The 21600-nt window shown below is 37.6% G+C and overlaps 1 protein-coding gene across 7 annotated transcripts in view; it reads right to left on the reverse strand.

Annotated features, from left to right (window-relative positions):
- The window catches only part of BRWD3 (bromodomain and WD repeat domain containing 3), a 125966-nt gene that overhangs the window by 44408 nt on the left and 59958 nt on the right, over positions 1 to 21600 (reverse strand). For all 7 annotated transcript variants that reach the window (XM_072627018.1, XM_072627017.1, XM_072627013.1 and 4 more), the window contains exons 14-21: positions 19335 to 19485; positions 16320 to 16454; positions 14403 to 14531; positions 9534 to 9759; positions 7907 to 8077; positions 5768 to 5945; positions 3138 to 3231; positions 1154 to 1303 (exon numbers count right to left, since the gene is read on the reverse strand). In XM_072627018.1, the coding sequence (XP_072483119.1) occupies positions 1154 to 1303; positions 3138 to 3231; positions 5768 to 5945; positions 7907 to 8077; positions 9534 to 9759; positions 14403 to 14531; positions 16320 to 16454; positions 19335 to 19485 (1234 nt within the window). The remainder of the gene's footprint in view (positions 1 to 1153; positions 1304 to 3137; positions 3232 to 5767; positions 5946 to 7906; positions 8078 to 9533; positions 9760 to 14402; positions 14532 to 16319; positions 16455 to 19334; positions 19486 to 21600) is intronic.

A 21600-nucleotide genomic window follows, 5' to 3' on the forward strand; every position in this document is an offset into this window, starting at 1 on the left:
CTCTCAAGTTCTCCATGATCATAGCTGTGGTGTTCAGTAATCGTATCCCCCAGTTCTTTCAGTATGCTGGGAGGTAATTTCTACGGCGACTGGTGGCTTAGTCATAATCCAACTGAACTCATCAGGTACTTCTGTTATTTCCTCATATAATTTTTGGTTTCAGTTCCCTATTAGTCACTTTGGTTCTGTTTTCTCCATTCCAGATTCTGAGGATCACTTAGTCCAACTACGTTATGTAAAAGTCATTTGCCTCAAGGTCACAAAGCTTGCAACTAGAATTCAGGCCTCAAAATCTCTTTGTCTCTCTCCAATTCTCCCTCCCTTCTTCAGCCCTCACCTCCACGTGCTATGACTGCTTTCTCTCTATTTCAAGCAGCCAATCAATCAAGAGATTAAATATTAAATATCTGAGTCAATCACTGTGCTAGACCTTGCCTGAGGATACACCGATGAAAAAGAAATGGTGCCTGCCCTCAAGAAAACACAAAATCAGTATCAGGAAACTTTTGAGTAAAGGTATTCATATGATTGGGGGGATAGGGAACGGAGGACTGATCAGGACAGGTAACAGGTAGGCAGCAGCTGAATGTAATTTTGAAGGAAATCTGGGATTCCAAGCAACAGAGGCGAAAAGGGAGTAATTCAAGGAATAAGGGATAATCACTGCAATTGAAAGGAGACGGGAGATGAAGCATGCCTGAAGATGCAATCAGGAGACCAGCGTATGGCAAGACTGCAAATAATGAAAAGGGATAGCAATATAAAATAAGGCTGGACAACTAGGCTGGGGTCTTGGGGGTCAGGCAGGGAAGGACTTTTTAAATTTCAAACAAATGAGTTTATATTTGATTCCAATGGTAACAGGGAGCCCCTGGAGTTTACAGAATAAGGAAATGATAAGGTCAAGAATGATGTGGAGAGGGAAGAGATGTGAGGCAGAGAGAACAATTAGAAGGTCACTGCTGATATACCACAGCTGGAATTCAGGCTGTAAGGGTAAGAAATGTCACATTATTGGAAAAAAAAAAAAGCCTTTGGGGGAAGAAAATGACTAAATGAAATAGGAAATAAATTGGCTCTCAAGATGTAAATAGTTTGAAAACATGTAAATTTAATAAATACACCATTAGAAAAATAACATCACATGTCTGACCTCAGAGGAGCTTTCTGATTCTTCCTGGGCAGCTGCACTTTGACTTGGTACTTGTGGATTATGTTCTATGGTAGAACGTGTTCGATAAGCATGTTGGCGCTTGCGCTGTGTTTTTCGTAAAGAACGTCCACTGCCAGGCTGTAAATCACTCTTTAGTGAAGAAGTGGAGAGGACAAAACAACATTTGAATCTCATAAATATTGCAACGAGACAATGAGAAAAACAAAACAAGAGAAGATGCCTAAGACGAACTTAAGGTCTGATGCATAGTCAGTTTAATCTTGAAGTTTTCTTGTTTGTAAGACTTCATGATCAAATTAAGGGAAACACCAAACATCCAGTTCTAAGTATCAATTGTGCTGATTAAGCATGGAGAAATGATTGAAAACAAGACTGGAGACTTGAAAAATTTCCAAAAAAAGTAACTTTTCAAAAAAAGTAGACATTTGTAGCGATCTAAAAATCTGCAGTGGTCCCATTTAAAAAATAGGATATTAACTACATCAAACAGACCATAAAATGATCTTGGATATAAAATACCAGTCCATAATTTTTATAATCAACAAAGGACTACTAAAGAATGTTACAGTTAATTCTAAATGGTTTAAAACTACAGACAATCACAAACCATTTGTCCATTGGCTTTGGAATGCGGTCTAACCCAGACATTAAGACCCCCAATTGACTTGGGATACACTGCCCAACACCAAGGAAGGCTCTATTCCAGAAGGAAGTATGCAGGACACACACTGGGTATCCACGGATGATACAAGAGTGAAGAATCAAAGGTTGAACATAATTTAGCAGATGAACTCTAGGATCAGAGGCCATCTAATCCCAAATACTCATTTTACTCGAGAAAACTGAGGCTCAGGGATGTTAAGTAACTTGCCCAATGTCACACAGGGACTAAACATAAAAAGAGTTGAGCCTGGGTTTTTTGAATTCAGAGATCATACTTTTCACGCTCAATCATGGAAGTACCATGAAAGTTTCTGCTACTTTCAGCGTTCAATGACCATTTTTCAATAGCAAGTTTAAGTCTTGTAAATTAAAAAAAAAAGTCATGTGAATTGATGACAAAGGAAATTTTGAAGTGGCTTTGTTGCTAAGCAAACACTTGATATTTATTCTTATGTTAAAAAAAAAATGTCCCATTTCCAGTGTGAACAAAAATCTTCCTAGATAGCGTTTCTCTTTGTTTTAGGTCATTCTGTCCTTCAACAAACTGAATTTAGAAGGAAAAGAGATTAACTGGGAGTAGTACTTAAGACTGTTATGAAAATAATTCAGCAGCACAAATTTGATCTGTACAAAAATTACAGTACCAAATGCAAGTGTTAAACAAACAAAAATGAACATGGAAACATTAAAATGACCTAGGTATACCTGGAGTGAAGTTTTTTTTTTTTTAAATTATCTACAATGGCCTTATAACAATCAACCAAAAGACTGCCTAGAAGTTTGGTGTTTGATTCTTTCTTTCTATTAGAGATTCAATATGGCTCCTCCTTCTCCCACTCTAGTCATCCCAAGGTTTCCAGGTTAGCCAAGTTTCAAAAACATCTGGCCACTCAGGGGCTGCCCATTCCTATAAGTGGATCGAGGAAGGTCTATGACTCCCAATGCTTACCAAAGACTACAATCACCTTTTAATACAATTCAATTCAAAAGACATTTTTTAAGTGAGATAATGGCCATGATAATGGTAGAGTGTGGCAACCTGGTATGAAAGGCCAATTTGAGAAATACAATGAAATAATGGGAGCACACTGTGATTGTATAACTAGGGCCAAATAAAAAGAATCATTAGCACTGTCATAACTATAGGAGATCTGCTGCAGTACAAATATCCCTATGCCCCACTCCCCCAAAACACTTGCAAAATAACAACAAAAAAGTCCAATGTGCAAAGAGCATATCTCAAGCACTGGCTATTTGCAAATACAATAAATACTAAAAATCACCATCAACAAATACTTACTCTCTGGGTAGTATGAGATGGTTTTCTTTTCTTTTCCAAAATATAAAGATTAACTTCTCTTTCACCTTTTGCAGCTCGGCACTCTTCCTGTACCCTAATGAAAACCAAGTCACAGGTCAAAATAAGTAACTGAAATTCACCAAAATACATGCTTACATCAGTAGCAGAAATAAATGACAGAAACAATCTTTGAAGGGTCATAGGAAGACAGACACACTAGGAAGTGGTAAGTGTAGCTATGACCTGGTCTAACCAGTTACGAAAGACACATTGACTTTGAGGGAGAAAAAACGCTAAGGTGTTTAGATCTTTCAGATGCAAAGACATCACTTCTGGGAACATACCCCAAGAAAATCAATTAAAAAGAAAGGTCCCATATGTACCAAAATATTCAATGTTGGGTGAATACAATTAATGTAACTGCAATAAAACAGAAAAAAAGTAGGTGGTCATCAATTAAGGAATAACTGACCAAACTGTGTTATAGGACTGTGATTAGTATCATACTGTAAAGAAATAACTGATAGAATGAATTCAGAGAAATATGTCGAGATATATATACACTGATAGAGAGCCAGGAAAGCAGAACCAGGAAAACTATATAGTCAGTGAGTGAGTCAACAAAGGACTGCTGTGTACCAAGAACAAGAACATCAATAGTGAATATAGTTTCTCAGGTAAGAACTATTCATATAGTGAAAATATACTCAATATGAAAGTATATGTAGAATCTATACAGAATTGTATGCAGTCGTGGGGAGGGAGGGGGGGAGTGGGGGGTAGGTGGGGGGGATAAAATCACAATTGTATGGCAGTGATTGTTAAACATTACAAAATAAAAAAAAAAAAAAAAGAACTATTCAGCAGTAAACAAGAACTACAGTCAAGGAAGAACTTCAAGATTATAGGGGGCCCACCTGTGGTCTCTTCACTTTAGAAACTTCCTAGGAAGTATTGATCGGGTTGACTGTAGAACTAGGCCATAGGTCTATGATGCCTTCACTACTGAGACTTCCCAAGGAAATCATTATTATCAGCCCAGATCTAAGCCCTGGGTTTCCTGGGCCTAAATCAATGTTCAAGAGGCCTTTCTCAGATTAGAGCCTGTAGAATTACCCCCCTCCTGCCTCCTCTCTAAACTCCCTCAGGCTGTAACTCTTAACTACTCCTGTTGCTTTCCTTGAGGCAAGGACTTAACATCACCCAAAATACCATGGTAAGCCTTAAAGAAGGCCCATGAACAATCCAATCATCTGCCATCTTCAATGGAGATCTCTCTGGCTTGGGTTGCTCTGTCTGGCCTCATTCCTCAATGAATAGCACACTCTCACCATACTCACATCCTTCCCATCTCAGTGATTTTGAACTCTACTGCCCACTCGCTTACCCCCAATTCTCCTCAACCCAAATGTCCCATATTCCACCTATGCCTGACCATTCCACTGTGGTTTTTAGAATGCTCGTTCCATAGTTAACAAAGCTGCTTTTATCTCAAGCCTTCTGATTGCGGTCTCCCTGCAACATCACCAGAACCTCCTCTCCCAATGGGAAAAAAAACCTCCAATAGCTCCTGATTACCTACAGGATCAAACGTGCTGCATTAAGTTAACTCTAAGATTCAAAGACACAAAATATTCCACCTTGCAAGGGGCCTTTTCACTGGCTCTCTCTCTCCTCATCTGGTTTCTGGCTTCCTTCGAGGTTCCTGTCAAACCTCACGTTTTGCATGAGAGCTTCCTTGTCCCTTACAATGCTGGTGCCTATCCAGCGAGATCACCTTTTTACTCAGTATATATCATCCACTTAACTCTGTACGAATCTTGTATATACTGTTGTTGCCATGTTTTCTCTCTCTCTGACAGAAGGGACTATGTTTTCTCTTTTTGTTGTTTCCCCAGGGCTTACTTAGTACTGTGTTTAACACAGAGTAAGTGCTTTATGAATGCTTAGTGACTGACAATATTATAAATAAAAAGAAGCTGAACTCAGATCAAACACCATCACAATTCTTGGTCCCTGAGGAGAGATGATGAAAACACACTTTCTCTCACCTCAACCGAGAAGCACTGGACTATGAATGCTGCTTCCAGCTTTGAGGGACTCTATTAGGGCTGGGTAAGACAAACTAGGACATGACTCTGGTAAACCTGATCCAGGGAAGTGCTAACAGACTAAGAGATGGAATGAGGTAAAAGTGGAACTACTGTTCTACTCACATGGTCAAGGATTCAAATTATTCATCATCTATACCCTGATTCCTTATCTCTCTATGCTACATATACATGTAAATTTGGCTTGTGGCCAATTTACCTGCAATCAATACCACTATCAAAGAAACCTACTATTAAAAGGTGTGGTAAAGAATTGGCCATAATGGCATTTGGGGATTATCTGTTGATTGTTTCTTGTGCTAGACTTGTCATGTACCTAGACTTCACTTTCTAGCAAAATATGTGCTCAAAGAATAATTAAGTAGAATGGTATGTGAATAAATATTAAACAGTAATGCCTAATGAAATGTTAATAGAATCTGAAATAAGAATCACCTCATGTGACTCTGTTATGTGAGACTGATACCTAAAAAAGTGAAAGCAACACAAAGTATGAGATGATCCCAACTGCTAACTTACCGACTAACTCCAGGACTTAGTTCACTGACCACTACTCTTCGGCTCCACGACATGAAATCCCTCTGAGCGGCCTGACTTTGAGGAGAACTATGCACTGGTTGGACGCTTTCCATCTGAGCAGTGGACTGTAATCCAGTATTTGAGGAAGAGGCAAAATCCATACTTGGACTTCTCAGAGCTGAAAAACAGGCAAAGATGACATTCTTCCTAAAAAGTTCCCAACCCATTTTAGAAGAGAACTGAAAATGCAATGTAGGTTTCTAAGATGGCGTGGATGACGATATGGGATATCAGTGCATGTGTAAGAATGGAGAAAAGAAAGAACACTGATGCAGCAGTATGAAGATGAAGAAAAGTAACAACAACAAATTAGATTTTCTCCATCTTTTTATCTAATAGGCATACAACCAATTATAGCCTAGGCAAGTGGAAATCTTTACTCCTAAAAAATTCAGAATGATTGCAGTTAGATATTATTTAGGGCACTGACCCTTGAGTCTTCTCACTGGATAAACAGCTCTTAGAAGCTCTAATACAAGGGAGGTAGTGTGGTACAGTGGAAAAGTATGGTGGATTTTGAGTTAGACAAGCTAGATGCAAACACCAGCTCTGCTACTTATGACTTGTGTGATCTTGGGCAAGTCAGTTGTCAGTGAAACCCACTGTGGGTCTCAGTTTCTCTACCTGTAAAATGAAGAGGGCAAACTAAATAACTGTAAAGGTCTCTACCCTCTCTATATCTATAATTCTAAGTTTCAATGAGTCATCAGGCATTCCTCCATGATTTCTAGTTAGGAATAAAACCAACTATTTGATGGCAGGTTGTTGCCTTTTGATATCTTTTACTAACATTCAACAACACAGCAAACAATGTGTTTCCTACATAAGAATATTAAAATATTAACTGGGAATTAAGGGACTTGCATGTAATCTTAGCATCTACTACTCAGCTTGATCCCAATTCAGAAAATATATTTGGGTTTATAGTTCCAAATGTAAAAAATGTATGCACACTTCCCCTGTCCAAATCAAGACATGGGCCTAATAAAATATGAATCACCTCAACCTAAATTATATTCACCATCTACCCACAAGAAACCTAAGTTAACCTAAAGGAGACATCCCCATTATGTTAGCACAGCAAAAAAAAAATTAATCTTTCCAACATTTCTAGCTAGAATAAGCACAACCTTTAAAAAATGATACCTTTCTACTTATTCCTGACACTGGATGTATGGAAGTACTGATATGAATACAACACTTATGCCATAAATACATTTCACATATTTTAGGGAAAAGATATAACATAATAATAATAATAATAATTAGAGCAATTGTGTCATTTCAACCATTATAAAGGAGTGAATGAAAATTAATTCAGCAATTGACTCTCTATATCTTGTAATATGTAGTATATGCTCTTCAATGATCAACTTTTGTAAATGTGGTTTTAAACACAAAAGTCAAAAAAATGTACCTTAAAATAGAAAGGAATGGGACAGTGAGGTGGCAGTGAATAAAGCACCAGCCCTGCAGTCAGTAGGACCTGAGTTCAAATTTGACCTCAGGCACGTGACACTTACCAGCTGTGTGACCTTGGGCAAGTCACTTAACCCCAATTGCCTTGCCTTCCCCCTCCAAACACAAAACAAAACAAAATAAAAAACACAGAAGGGAAGAGACACATGAAATTTAGGTTTCTAAAGTCCTGCAGATTAAGGTTGAGAACAATTTCTCAAAAAGTAAATATTGTAATAGATTCTTGCTGATGCCACCAGAAAAGGCCAACATTTTATGCCCTTTTTTAGCCAGTAAATACTTAGCAAGTGTCTCCTATGTGCCAGACACTCTGCTAAATGCTGGGGATACAAATAGAAAAAAGAAAGGCAGCCCCTGGCCTCAAGGAGTTCACAATCTAAGAGGGGATCTAAAGGGATGCTAATTGTTTTTGTCCACACATTTAAAAAGGTTAAAACTATGGTAATACCATGTAAATAATTTCAAAATAGCTTCAAACACAGTAAAAACTTGGAAATAATTTTAAAATTTACAAATGCTGTTCATCAACAATTAACACAATATAGGCAAATGAAATGGCAAAAAGTATAAAAATTCAACATGATAACTAGAAATACATACCACCTCCATTAAGGGAATATGGTCTATTAATATGAATAAATGAACCTCCTTCTTCAGTGAGCAGTCTTAGATCCTGCTGTCTCTGCAGTTCCCTGATCATTCCATCAAGAATATCTTCATCTTCATCAACAGCTTGCTGACCAATCACCTGTTCTACCACTTCACCATCACCTTAATTAGACCCCCCCCCAAAAAAAAAAAAAAGCATTCAACAAGCATTTATTAAGCCACTAAAATGAAGCAGGCACGGTGGTAGGCATAAAAAAGTCAAACACTCTGCTCTCAAGGAGATATATTACAGAATTTATCTTAAAGAAAACATGAATACAATTTTGAAAAACCTCAGTTCAAAATACTGTATGTAAAGTCCCCTTTAGTGATTAATCAAAACCGTGAATTAATGAAAACTAAAAACATAGCACACACAAAATGTAATAAAGATAATGCATATTTGCAGTGATTTTTAAAAAGTTACCATTGAAAAAATGCAACAAATTAGGTAAGTTCTAAAACAAGCGAACTGTGACGTTATCTTCATTTTTCTTATCTCAAACAGTGGAACTTATCTGAAAATTTATTTTTACAAGCAAATGACAAAGTGAAAGGAAAAAGAAGACTCAATTTGGCAAAACTGATCATTTGAAATTGTAAGGATTATTTTGTATTTATTTTATAAATACTTTTGAAAAACATGATTAGGTTCTTTCAAATACTTCCTTTTCATACTGAACGCTAAAAAACAACAATAAATAGTAAAGAAATCCTGCTTTTAGGAAATACCAAAAATTACGATGTAAAACTAGGAAGTGGTGGGGGCTTCTCCCTCCCAGAAAGGTGATGGTGGGATATGGGATGAGACTGATTTGCTCTGATATGGAGCTACAGAGTCCAGCAAACATCTTCCTCTCTGTCTGTCTCTCACCTTGAGAAACTACATTTTCAGTCTTAAGCTTCAAAGGACAAATGGCCATTTCTAGGTTGACAATTAGAAATTTTTGCTCTACTTACAATTTACAGACCTAGAAAACTGAAATTTCCAACCAGGTGGCACAGTGCATACAGTGCTGAACCTGGAGTCAGGATGACCCCAGTTCATATGTGGCCTCAGACACTGACTGTGACCCTGGGAAAGTTGCTTAACCACTGCACACCTCAGTTTTCTTATCTACAAAATGGGGATAATAGCACCTACCTCTCAGGGTTGTTGTGACAAATGAGATCATCTTTGCAAACTTTAAAGTGCTATATAAATGCTAGTTATTTTTAATTATTAAGTAATGAAGTCTGGCTAACAGAAAGATAAAATGATACAAGAGGTCTGTCTATCAGAGCCAACATCTTGAACTATGTCTGGAAGTAAACGCTGCAGAGGATGGCAGAAGTCTATGGTCAGGGTTCTTAAGTAAGAAGCCATTATATCTGCCCTACCTTAGGAAAGTCTGTTAGTGCTGATGCCCCCCACTCCTACACACCAGGTTCCTCTGCTAAGGTAAAGCATGCCAATTACGTATCCCGGTGAGATCAGTAACAACTCAACACCAATAACACTGGTGGTGATTCCTTTTCATTACTTTTGGACGAATTAGGAAGATACTGGATTTCGAATACAATTTAGGCATTAACATACCATTAGCAATGTATCCCAGTTGGGGTATAAGTTGTTGATCCTTACAATGTTCCCGTCCTGGCACCAGCCTTTGGAATTCTGTAGGATGGGGGTTGCCATCCACATCCACCAAAAATGGGGGAGGCATCAAATGAGGGGCTTGTTGAGTCTGTTCATCCAATACATAGTTGTTGGCATCTCGAATGAGGGGTCGATAATCCGTATGGAAGAACATCTGATCCGGAACCTTGATAAGAGGATTACTTAGCAATTACCATGTCAATACATTATATCATATCAGCACTTTAGTACATTCTTGGAATTCTCATATATTCCAAACTAAGCATCTTTTCCATTTTCAGCACCAGAAAACCTCTGGCCTAGGGGTGGGGAACCTGCAGCCTAGAGGCCACATATGGTCCCTCTAGGGACTCAAGCGTGGCCCTTGGAATCCAAACTTCACAGAACCAATCTTTGAAATTTGGATTCAGTCAAAGGGTCACACTCCAAGGTCACAAGCTCAACACCCCTGCCCTGGCCAATCAATCAACAAGCATTTATTGACTATTATATATAAAAAGGTACTGTACTAAGCACTGATAAAAAACCAAAAGTCAAACAATCCTTGCCTCCAAGGACCTAATGTCCTCCTGTGAGAGGTAAGAAGAAAATAAACAAAAGGAAAAAGGGAGAGGGGGGAGAGGAGAAACTTCTAGTTTCTAGGGGAGTGGACGTGGGGGGGTGTGAGAGAGGATACCCAGAGACTTCATGAAAAACATGCCTCCTGAGCAGGGCAAAAGTGTGAGCATATTCCAGGCCTACAAGACATTAGGTGCAAATGTGGACTGTTATGGATGAAAAACAGCAAAACCACTATTTGGGCTACATTGGAAAGTACAGGAAGGAGAGCAATGAACGTCTAACAATGTTAGAAAGGCGGTTTGTTGAAACCAGAGTGAAGGACCTTCACAGAAACAAAGGAACTCATATTTAATTCTAGAACGAAAAAGAAGCCACAGGAGTTTACTGGGTAGCAAGTCACACTTGCACTTTAGGAAAATCACTTTAACAGATGTATGGAGGAGGCTGGATGAGGCCAAAAAAGTAATTAGAAGACAACTGTAAGAACGCTGGAAGAGGATTACCTGGATTAAGGTGCTGGTTCTGCAAGCTGATAGAAGGGGACAGCTATGAGAAATGACAAGATTTGGCAAGCATCTGGGTGTGCAGGGCAAGGGCGAGGGAGCAATCAAGAACAACAACGTTGGGAAACTGGGCTAATGGAAAGGCTAGGCCCGACCACTGACAGAATAAGGAGATCAAGAAAATTTCCCAGAGATTTTGGGATCATGCCTACAACCTTATTTCCACCACCTATTTTTCAAATCTTTGACAAAATAAAACCATACTGAGTAACAAGATTATTCGAGGATTTTATATTTTTACTTTTTTCTATATTCAAACACTTAATAAGAATAAATGAAGTCTATCAATGATTCTCTAATAAAGTGATAAGTCTCAGTAACTATAAAGTACGTTAATACTAATTTTTAAAACAAAACATCATATACCTCAACCTCCCTTCCAGATTCTGAGTGTAACTGTCTCTGAGTACTTATTTTCACAAACCTAGGACATAGCTTTATCTAAAACTTTTTACATGTGCAAAGAGGAACATATAATTAACATGTTTATTGTGTGAAATCTGTAGTAATATTTTCAATTTCTGGGTCCATACTTTAAAATAGGGGACACAAATCAGAGAGTAAGCCAGAAAGAGAGGGAGCAACAAGGTACCAGGAACTAGGGATGTTTAGCCAAAGAAGAGAAAAATGGAGGCGGGAAGGGGGAGGGAGATGGGGGAGCACAGAGGGAGATGCTAGGACAGTTTCCTCTCTTCAAACATTTGGAGGGTTGTAATATTGAGTGAATAATGATTTTTCACTCACAAGATCACAGCAATTAGAGCTGGAAGGGACTTCCAAGATCATCAAGTAAAACCTTGTGCCCTCACATCACCAATGAAGAAAGGAAGATCCTCAACTACAGACAAACTTCTAGAAAAAGCTGCCACTTTCTGAATTTCTATAACCCCTTGCAATCTTGCTTCTGACCTCAAATTTAACAGAAACCCCGTCTCCAACAATTTCTTAATTCATAAATTCATGGCCTTTTCTCAGACCACTTGACCTTTTTACAACATTTGAAGATATTATCCATCATGCCGCCGCAGTCGCCTTCTCCTCCTCCTCCCTTTCCTGGTTCTCTTATCTGCCTCACCTGACCCATTCTTCTAGGCCCTCTTTTTGGATTACCAACTGTATTCTACCCCCAGCTATGTGTCTGTGCCTCAGGATGCTGCCCTGACCTTCTCTTCTCTCCTTGGGTCAATTTATCAGCTCTCATATGTTTAATTGTCACATCAATGTGGATGACTATCTCCAAGTCCCACAGGTATCTCACACTACTATTCAGTATAAATCACAATTCTCTAACTTTCCTTTTTTCTGTCAAAGGCATTATTGTGTTTCTGATCATCTCAGTACATAATCTCAGAATTATCTCAAGCTTTTCCTTAAACCAAGGGTGGGGAACCTGTGGCTTTGATTGTTCTATGAAGTTTGGATTAAGCCAAAGGGCTGCACTTGAGGACCTAGAGGGACAAACACCATGCCACAGATTTCCCACTCCTGCCTTAAATTCATTCCTCAAACAGTTGCCAAATCTTGTCGACTCAAACTCAAAAACATCACTTCAATCTGTCCCCTTTTTTCTACTGACGTAGCCACCATCATAGTTCAGGTTCTAATTACCTCTTGCCTCTCAATCAGCGTCTCTGTCTCCAGGCTTTCCCTTCGGGAAACTATCGTCCACTGTTAAACAGATATTCTTAATGTACAGGCCTGACCAAGTCACTTTCCTGCTTAAATAGCTTCAGCAGCTCCCAAGTGTCAGAGGAATAAAAAAGAAACTAATTTCTTCAAAAAACTGGTTCCCCTAACTTTGATTTCTAGACTAATTGCACATAAGCAATCTTCCAATAACTACCCTCCATGCCTTGGCACATGCTATTATCCCTCATTTTTAGAATGTTTTTCTCTCTCCACCTCCCTTTCCTGGAATTCCTGGCTCCCTAATTCAACTCCACTGACACAAAGCCTTACCAGGGCCCCCTCACCCCATACACACACCTTCATTGGCTCCCAACCCCCCCACTTACTTTGTAATTAATCAAAACTATGGAGAAGGTAATCAAAAATAGAAACATAACACACAAAATCTAATGAAGCAGACCCATATTTGCAGGGATTTTTAAATCTATGGTTGAACAAAAGTCCTAAAATGGCAAATGTGATTGATGTATGTATATATCTTCATTTCCCTCTCATTGAAAAGAATGTTCCATTGATTGAGCAAAGAGGAACATACTTTCAAATTTACAAATTTCAAATTCAAATAACAGTGAGAGGAAAATGAAGACTCTACTTAATAAAACTGATCATTTGAAATTACTAAGATTAGTTTGTATCTTCTTTCAAGGCTACCTTTGAAAGACAGGATGAGGTCACTTTAAGTATTTTCTTTTCATATCAAACACTAGAATGTAACTGTCAGCACTAAGAAAATTCTAGAAGCAGCTAGGTGGGACAGTGCAGAGTGCTGGGCCTGGAATCAGGAAGACCTGAGTTCAAATCCAGCCTCTGATACTTACTATCCATGGAACCTTGGGCAAGTCACTGAACCTTTATTTGCCTCAGTTTCCTCATCTGTTAAATGGGGATCATAACATCACCTGCCTCCCAGATTTGTTGTGAGCAGCAAATGAGACCGTATTTGTAAAGCATTTAGCAGTGTCTGGCACACTGTAGACCCTATATATCTCCTTTGTACATGTTTTGCATTTACTTAACCAGTCACCTTTTTTTTTTCACCCCAGTAGAATTTAAGCTCCCTGAGGGTCAGTACTGTTTTGATTTTGGTATTCCCAGTATCTTACTTCCTATCTAGTGCTTTTTCTACTGTTCTTTCATGAACTAGATCAGATGTGTCAAACACTAGCATCTGACTTTAGCAGAACCAGATGAAAACATAATTGGGAAATATTTAACGAAATACATGAAAATCTGAGACAACATAGATAATGTTAATATTGTACCATTACAATGGTTAACTCCTGTTTCTGAGTTTGACAAATCTGATCTAAACAACAGACACTTCCTTCCTATTGATCCAGAATGATTCGTATCAAGGAATACAAATTGGAGAGAGCCAGAATTAAGCTCCATATAAGGAAGAACTTTCCACCAATGGAACAGGTAGCTTCACAAAGTACTGAATTTCCATATATTCAAAAGTGTTCAAAGAAAACTTTGATAATCAACTATTGGGGAGTACTAATTATAGAAGGGTCTACTACATAGCTACGGTAGGAGGTTAGACTATATAACCTCTGAAGTTCCCTTCGATGGGGAAACTGGGTTACTCAGAGTTGAAGTGACTCACTTAAGTGACAGAGTCAGGATTCAAACCCAGGTAGATTCAACAGCAGGTTCACTAACAGGCAAAAGAAATAATAATGAACATCTTCAAAGTTACCAGCCGATTTTCTCCACTGTTACTTTGTGCTGGGGGTGAGGGTGGGGTAGTGGGTGAGAGAGAGAGACACCTTAGATTCTTGCTACCTCAGCAAGAGAATTCTTACATATATTTTTGTGAATTCATAGTCCCTATAGTTTAATGTTAATTTCCACGGGGCAAATTCTTCATTCTGTGTATTATAAGCAACTCAAAATTACCATCAGGAACCCAAAAAGGCTCACCTGAAAAATAAAAGTATAAAGTAAACACAAAAACATTCCCAGGACCAAAATGAGAAGTAAAAACCCTAACCTTTTCATAGTCTCTACTGCATCCAAAACCAAACAGCAGCAAATGTCCATGAGAATCTGTACAGGCAAAATGTTGCCCATCTGGTGAGAACTTGCAATCAAACACAGCACCATGGCCTTGGCCCTCAATCTGAAACAAAGAAAAGCAATCTGAAATGAATTTTAAAATGATAGCAACAAACAGCAAACATCTATATGGTACTTATGATGTGTGAGGCAGTTGTGCTAAATGCATTATAATTATTATCTCATTTGATCATCGCAACCACCCTGGGAGGTAGGTGCCATTATGATCCCTATTTTACAGATGAGGAAACCAAGGGAAACAAATGTTAAGTGCCTTGCCCAGGGTCACAAAGCTATTAAATGCCGGAGGTTATATTTGAAATCAGATCTTCCTGATTCCAGGCCCACTGTGCTATAAGTCAGTTTTGAATACCCCCTTGTTAATATGGTCTTAGATTCATCAGCAATCCAATAAGTAAAGTATGTGGTGAATCACAGAACCATACAGAGTCAGAAAATACCTTAAACATCATTTCATACAATGGCCTCAGATGAAGCAGCTCAGCCACTCTTGTGGCCCAAAATGCTATAAGTAGCAGACAACAGAGCCAAAATTCAAAGCTAGGTATTCGAATTCCAAGTCCAGTGTCTTTGCCTGTAAAATCCCTAAAACTCAGGGTCATTAACTTGCCTGGGGTTGCTCACTGTTAGCAAGTGTCAGAGCTGGATTTCAAACCCAGGTTTCTCTTACTCTAGATGTAGCCAGAACTCTTTCAAGTCATAAAGTATTTTATTAAATTGAAATGTTTAAAAATTCCTCACATTTTATTCAAAATACAAACCTCCTATGAATTGGTTATTATCAGCAGACCTATGCTATTTATCCCAAGCAAGCTTGTCTGGTGTCAGAAGAGGAATTCCATCTGGGGTTTCTAAAAGTTCCACTTTACACTTAGATGAATAGGTGGCTATGAAGAAAAGCTCTGAAAACACTACTGATTTGATTTGGCAGCAAGACAGACAACCGAACAAGGAATGATCTCATGATCACTTTAAAACCAATCTGCAGTGCGACGTCCAATGGTTTTTTCCAAGTGCCAATGATTAGCACAAAGAGAGAATAATCTCTCAGTTTCCTCTCAGATTTCTTTCCCTTTGAAAAGGAAATAATTCTAATCATCCCAAGTATTACACAGTTTGTTAATAACATCTTGGTTTACTTGGGGGGAAAGTTTGGTTTTTTTGTTTTTGTTTCAGTAAATCATAAAATATCAAACCAAATTTTTTATTTATATTCTAACATATCTCAATGACTTGAAAAATCCCTCCAAGGATTGAGATCAAAGCCCATCCTTTAGTGGCCCCATCCTGTGCAACTCTTCCTCATGCCCTCAAATAAATTCACCACAGGGACATAGGAATATTTCTTCTTCTTCTCATGAAGATGCCTGGATCCCAAAGGAAAACATGGGCTCCCAGTGGGTTATTACTCTCTTTATTACCCCTTTCTTTTTTTCTGGTCCAATGTTCATACATTTTCAGGAAAAGACAGAAATATCTGACTTGGTACTTCAAATAAATGATTTCAAGGTAGAAATTGAGAAATTCTGAGAAGAATATACCTAAGAAAGATAATTAAACATATCAATATACAATGAATAAGATGTTTATTTTCTCAAAGGCCATTTAAAAAAATTATCTTCACAATCATATAGAAAAGCAACTAATTGCTTTTAAGTTTTTTTCATTTTTTACTTATTTAAAAACACTCCTAAGTCACCTGGAAATGAGTATACCTTATTATTACCAAGTCATCTTCCATAACCTTTTTATTATACTCATTATACTAGAAATCAGTCCTTATGTGATTTAAAACCCCAATTTTATTTTAAGCCACACAATCTTCTCTTACCATGTTAAAGTAATTTCGAATTTTGGTCCCTCGATCCAGGTCCCAAATAAAAATGTTCCCATCATGCCCTGCAGACAGCATGACCCGTTGGTCAAATGGATGCGCTTCCAAAACGAATACTTCATCATCATGTCCCTGCGGCACAAACAAAGTTTACGGAGAAATACTGTCCTCCAGCCAGAGGATCATTGTCAGCACGCTGGCAACTACAAGTGAGCAATGCACATGGGCTTATTTGACATTTAAGCACAAGTCAAAGGTATAGAGACCTTTTTACGCGCCAACTGTTTTTGAGGAGGACTTTTAGAACCAAGAATATGAAATGCAAATCAAGAAATCAGATAATCCTAGATAACTGCAACTCACAAAGATAAGTCTTTAAACAGCCTGGCCATTTTTACAGGGCTACAGAAAACTGAACAACAAAGGTCTTTTAGTAACCATGGCCACACAGATAAAATCTTAGTCTCCATCTACACTTCACAAAAACAGCTACATGTTTTCACCAATAACTCAGAAAACTGAATTCTGTGAATAGCACTACAACACATCCATTAGACACTACAATTCCTTATACTATACCTTTCTGGCCCAAGGGAACATTGTCACAGGTGGCCCTGAAGGACAAGACCAGGGCAAGCCAAGTACCTTCTTGGGGAAGATTGCTACATAAACCCCCCTCGAACCATGAGCTCACAGATCTGCAGCACCCCAACAACACTATTTTAGACAATTATGTACTGTACTAACAGGAATGGAGCACTTTTCCATAACACTTTCAGGATCATACAGTTCTTCCTTAAGATAACACTGTAGTGCAGTTATTACATGTATATGTAATGTACTACATGTACATATTGTCCTGATTTACAAAAAAAAAAAGTCTCCTTAAGTGTACGTAGGGAACTGGAGGCTGGACCCCAGGTCCAGTAAATTTCAGAAAGGGTGTCTTTTGATTCAAAGTACAATGCTCCTTCCATTATATGCTAAATGAACTAACAGCACTGTCACTACTAAAAGAATGGTCCATTATATAAGAATGCTGTGTGAACAGGTCTGGAAATATTGACTGAAGATCATAGCAATGGACTCCAAATAACAAAACTAGGGCTTAAGTCACCACAGGTGTCTGTGTCCAACAAAGGGTAAAGAGTAAAGTGAGCAGAGTTAGCATAACTTATAAAAGAATTCCACTGTACTTTTTAAGACTACAGGATTCTGATAAATACAACTGCAAACCATGGTGCCAGAGGACCAAGAACTAAAGGACTAAATATGCCACCCACCATCTCCCAGATGTACTTAAAATGTACAATGACACACTCATTTTTGGATATGGCCAAATTTGGGGATATCTGTCATGAGTTTTATTAATTTTGAAAATTGCTCAAATAGGGAGGGGCAAGTGGGAAGGACACATGATAAATATGTAAAGAAAATATAGTACATTGGGGAAAAAAGAAGAAAAAATTTATCTAGAAGTGAAAAATAGGAAAGGGCAATCTTTCATAGCAGGTAAAAGGGACTTCAAAATGTTTTAAGTTACAAGATCAAATTGCAATTTGATTTGCAAATTGCAAACCTACTGTATAAATTTAGGAGTATAGTTCCCTTATTTTTTTCACTTAAAAAACGAGCCAACTACTTATATTTACAAATAAGTTTCTTGGTAATGTGTTATTTATATACAAGAAGATTTCTGCAGGTGCTTTGGGATAAAGAGTATGGCATTTCTTAGTCAGGGCAGACAAATGCTGCTATTCACCAATACTTTGGTTTTAGGAATACAGAATGTTATACTTCTAATATCATCATTTTACAGCCATGGTCAAGCTCCTCTACTCATCTCTTGGCTTCTCCCAAGGAAAGATGATATTAAACAAAAGCTAAATATTTTCTTTAAAGATACTACATAGACAATGAAAAAGAAAGACTAAACTCTTGTAACAAACACACAGTCAAAAAAAACCAATATCTCACACTGATCACATGTCCCAATTTATACTTGAAGTTCAAAGAAATTACAAGTGCTCTTTTACAGAACCCACAGAAAGCAAGTAAAGAACAGACACACTACCAGAGTCATCTTTGAGATGTTTAGTGAGTTTCACTGAACAAAAAGTTCAAAGGCAGGCCGGAAATACACAACGTGTCCCAGAATTAAAGCCTTCCTTAGAATCCTAAAAAGCTAAGGTCATTTAATGCAGAAACCAAGAGGGTGGCACAGGCTGGAGCAGGAACATGGAGGCATGGACTACATTTTGGACTAGGCCACCAATTAACCTTTGGCTTTGGAGGACTTAGTTTCCAAGTCAGTAAAAGGAGAGAGTTGAGAAGAGACCATCTTGAAGTTGCCTTTCAACTATAAAACTCTTCGATTCAAAGTGAAAGTTAATAGGAATGAGCAGTTAAGAAGCAAAGCTCAAAATCTCTCCACTCAAGAGTATGATCTGATGGGAAGCAGCCTCACACGAACCTGACAGTCACCAAACCTATGCAAAAGAGTCCTATTGCCAAGCCTACTCTGAATCATGCAGAATATTCTGGGTAGTTTCAAATATTTTAAAGATTCTGACATAGCACTTATAGCAATATCCAAATTGGAATATCAGTCCAGGGACTAACTTAGGTCCTAAATTAGAACAAGAAAAGAGCTCCTTTAATTCTAGATATCAAAGTCTCAGCAGGCATACTTCCCACAGGTACAAAATGGGTGAAGAGGGCACCATAGTTAAGCTGTGATGTACACGAAAATCTTCTATCTTTTTACTGGTTTTTACAGAATCATAGATAAAGAAGAGCAAACCTGAGAGAACATGTGACCCACTCTCAACTTTTAGGCATGACCTCCCTTGGGGTGGATCAGAGACATCAAAAACTAGCAGTGAAAGTAGTTCTGAGGCAAAAATAAGCTGTATTATATGTCCTTCCCATTCATGGCAATGCTTTTTCCAGACATGCAACCAATACTTGCATCAAGTGACTATTCAACCACTCCAAAAGGATAATACTCACACTTAGATTATGAAGAAGCTGCCCTGTGCTGGAATTCCACACTTTTAAGAGGAAATTGTTCACTGCTGTAATAACGGTGGTATCATATCGGTCCCAAGCCACCATTGTCACCTTTAGCTTAGTGACTTTATCTTCATTCGGTAAGTTGTGCCTGAACAAAATAATAACAAAACATTTAAGAAAGTTGACAAAGATACTAAGAAAAGATAGAAGACCTATGATATGAAATGATACAAAAACAAGCACAGTAAGTCAATGCTGGTGGAGCTGTGAATTTGTTCAACAGTTCTGGAAAACAATTTAGAATTACGTAAGTTAATACATGGTTAATATCCTTTTAAATTCACAGAATTCAAAGAAGACAATAAAAAAGTTCACAGCGGAAACAACCTCTGACAACAAATTATATAAATAAGGATGGCTAAGTAGTTAGCCAAGTTGTGGTATATGAACGCAAAGGGATGACAAGAAGAACTCAGAATAACATGGGAAGAATTTAATGAAATTATAAGAGTAAAGAAAACAGATAAAAATTATTATAGCAATGTAAATCAAGTCAACAATGAAAATAAACTCTCATTGAATACAAAGGTCAATATTAATATCATACTCTCTATTAATAAACTAAATTTTAGAGGAATGTATTTTGTGCGTGTGTGTATATGCACACATGTGCATGGAGAGGGGGATCATGCTTGTTTCTTGGAAAATGTCTGATGTCAAAATAAAATGTTATCAGGAAATCTGAAAGTAAAATAATAAAATATTCATAACTCTGCAAACTTACCAAAAGAAAATCTAAATTCACAAACCATAACAGAGTTTGGGAAGCTATAGTTTTTGAAAACCCATGATGGTTAGAGAATACCTACTTATAGAAAATGGGAAAATATATGCCCCTAACTTAAAAAGGTAATCTAATAACCAGTCATTATTTCCTTTTTCAAATGCTTCAAAAGGCACAAAACAAAGCTAGGTTGGCTACTAGAACATATAAATAAGAAATTTTGTCCCATCCCATTTCATTTCCTTCTATAAAATGTGAGGCATGACAAATGAAGAGTGGGCAGGATGCTCAGCAACTTAAATAGTATACTTGAAATTTAGTGAGATTTCTGATTTTATTTAATACACAACAGCTTTGTGATTATAATACAATTTGGTTAATAGGGATGAAATTGGTTTTGGGGTCACATCCAAAAAGCCAATCAAGGGGGCATTATAGTTCCAAAGAGGTAATTATTAAATATTACTATCAGTGACTCAGGTGATGAAATAGAGAGCGTACTCATTAAATGAGAAGGTGGTAACCTTACCACCTTCTGGTAACATCATGAAGCAGACAAACCAACCTTGTCAAATAGCTAAATGTACAATGACATCCAATAGTGATGACTATAAGGTAGCTAGGAACCAAAAATAAACTATAGAGAAACAAGATGGAAAATGAATGCTTGGGCCCCAGGAAAACAAAGGAAAGTCTTAGGAAGAATAATGAAGAAAGAACACGGGTGTCACAATGGAATATAACGAATATAAATCAGCTATGGCCCACTGTTTGAGTATGTCTGATGGACAAGAGCAAAACAGGAATTACTGGATGACTGAATGTTGACTCAACCAAAAAAGCTGTGTGCCACCTACAATAAATTTAAATGATTTCCAACCTCATTCCAACTTAATTTCAACAAAAATAAAAATAAGATAAAGTATTTCTTGGTGTTACTTATTTAACTTATTTTCTTTTAACATTAACTTTCTAAAATTTTGAGCTGCATATTCTTTCCCTCCCTTCCTCCACTCCCTTCAATGGTAAACAATTCGATATAGGTTATACATGTGAATCATGCAAAACATATTTCAATATTAGTCATATTATGAAAGAAGACAGACTAAAAAACAAAAGCAAACAAAAAAAAACACAAAAATACAAATCCCCTCAAAGAAAAAAATAAAGAAAAGTGAAAAATAGTATGCTTCAATCTACATTCAGATTCCATAGTTCTTTCTCTGGATGTAGATAGCATTTTTTATCATGAGTCCTTTGGAATTCCAGATATTGCAGAAAATAGCTAAGTCATTCACAGCTGGTCACACAACGTTGTGGTTACTGTGCACAAAGTTCTACTGGTTTTGCTCACTTCACTGCACTTTCCAAGTTTTTCTGAAAGCATCCTGCTCATCATTTGTTATAGCATAATAATATTTCATGACCACATACCACAACTTGTTCAGCCATTCCCCAAATGACAGGCATCACCTCAAT

This window comes from Notamacropus eugenii, chromosome X (genome assembly GCF_028372415.1).
Source record: "Notamacropus eugenii isolate mMacEug1 chromosome X, mMacEug1.pri_v2, whole genome shotgun sequence".
NCBI classification, from domain to species: domain Eukaryota; kingdom Metazoa; phylum Chordata; class Mammalia; order Diprotodontia; family Macropodidae; genus Notamacropus; species Notamacropus eugenii.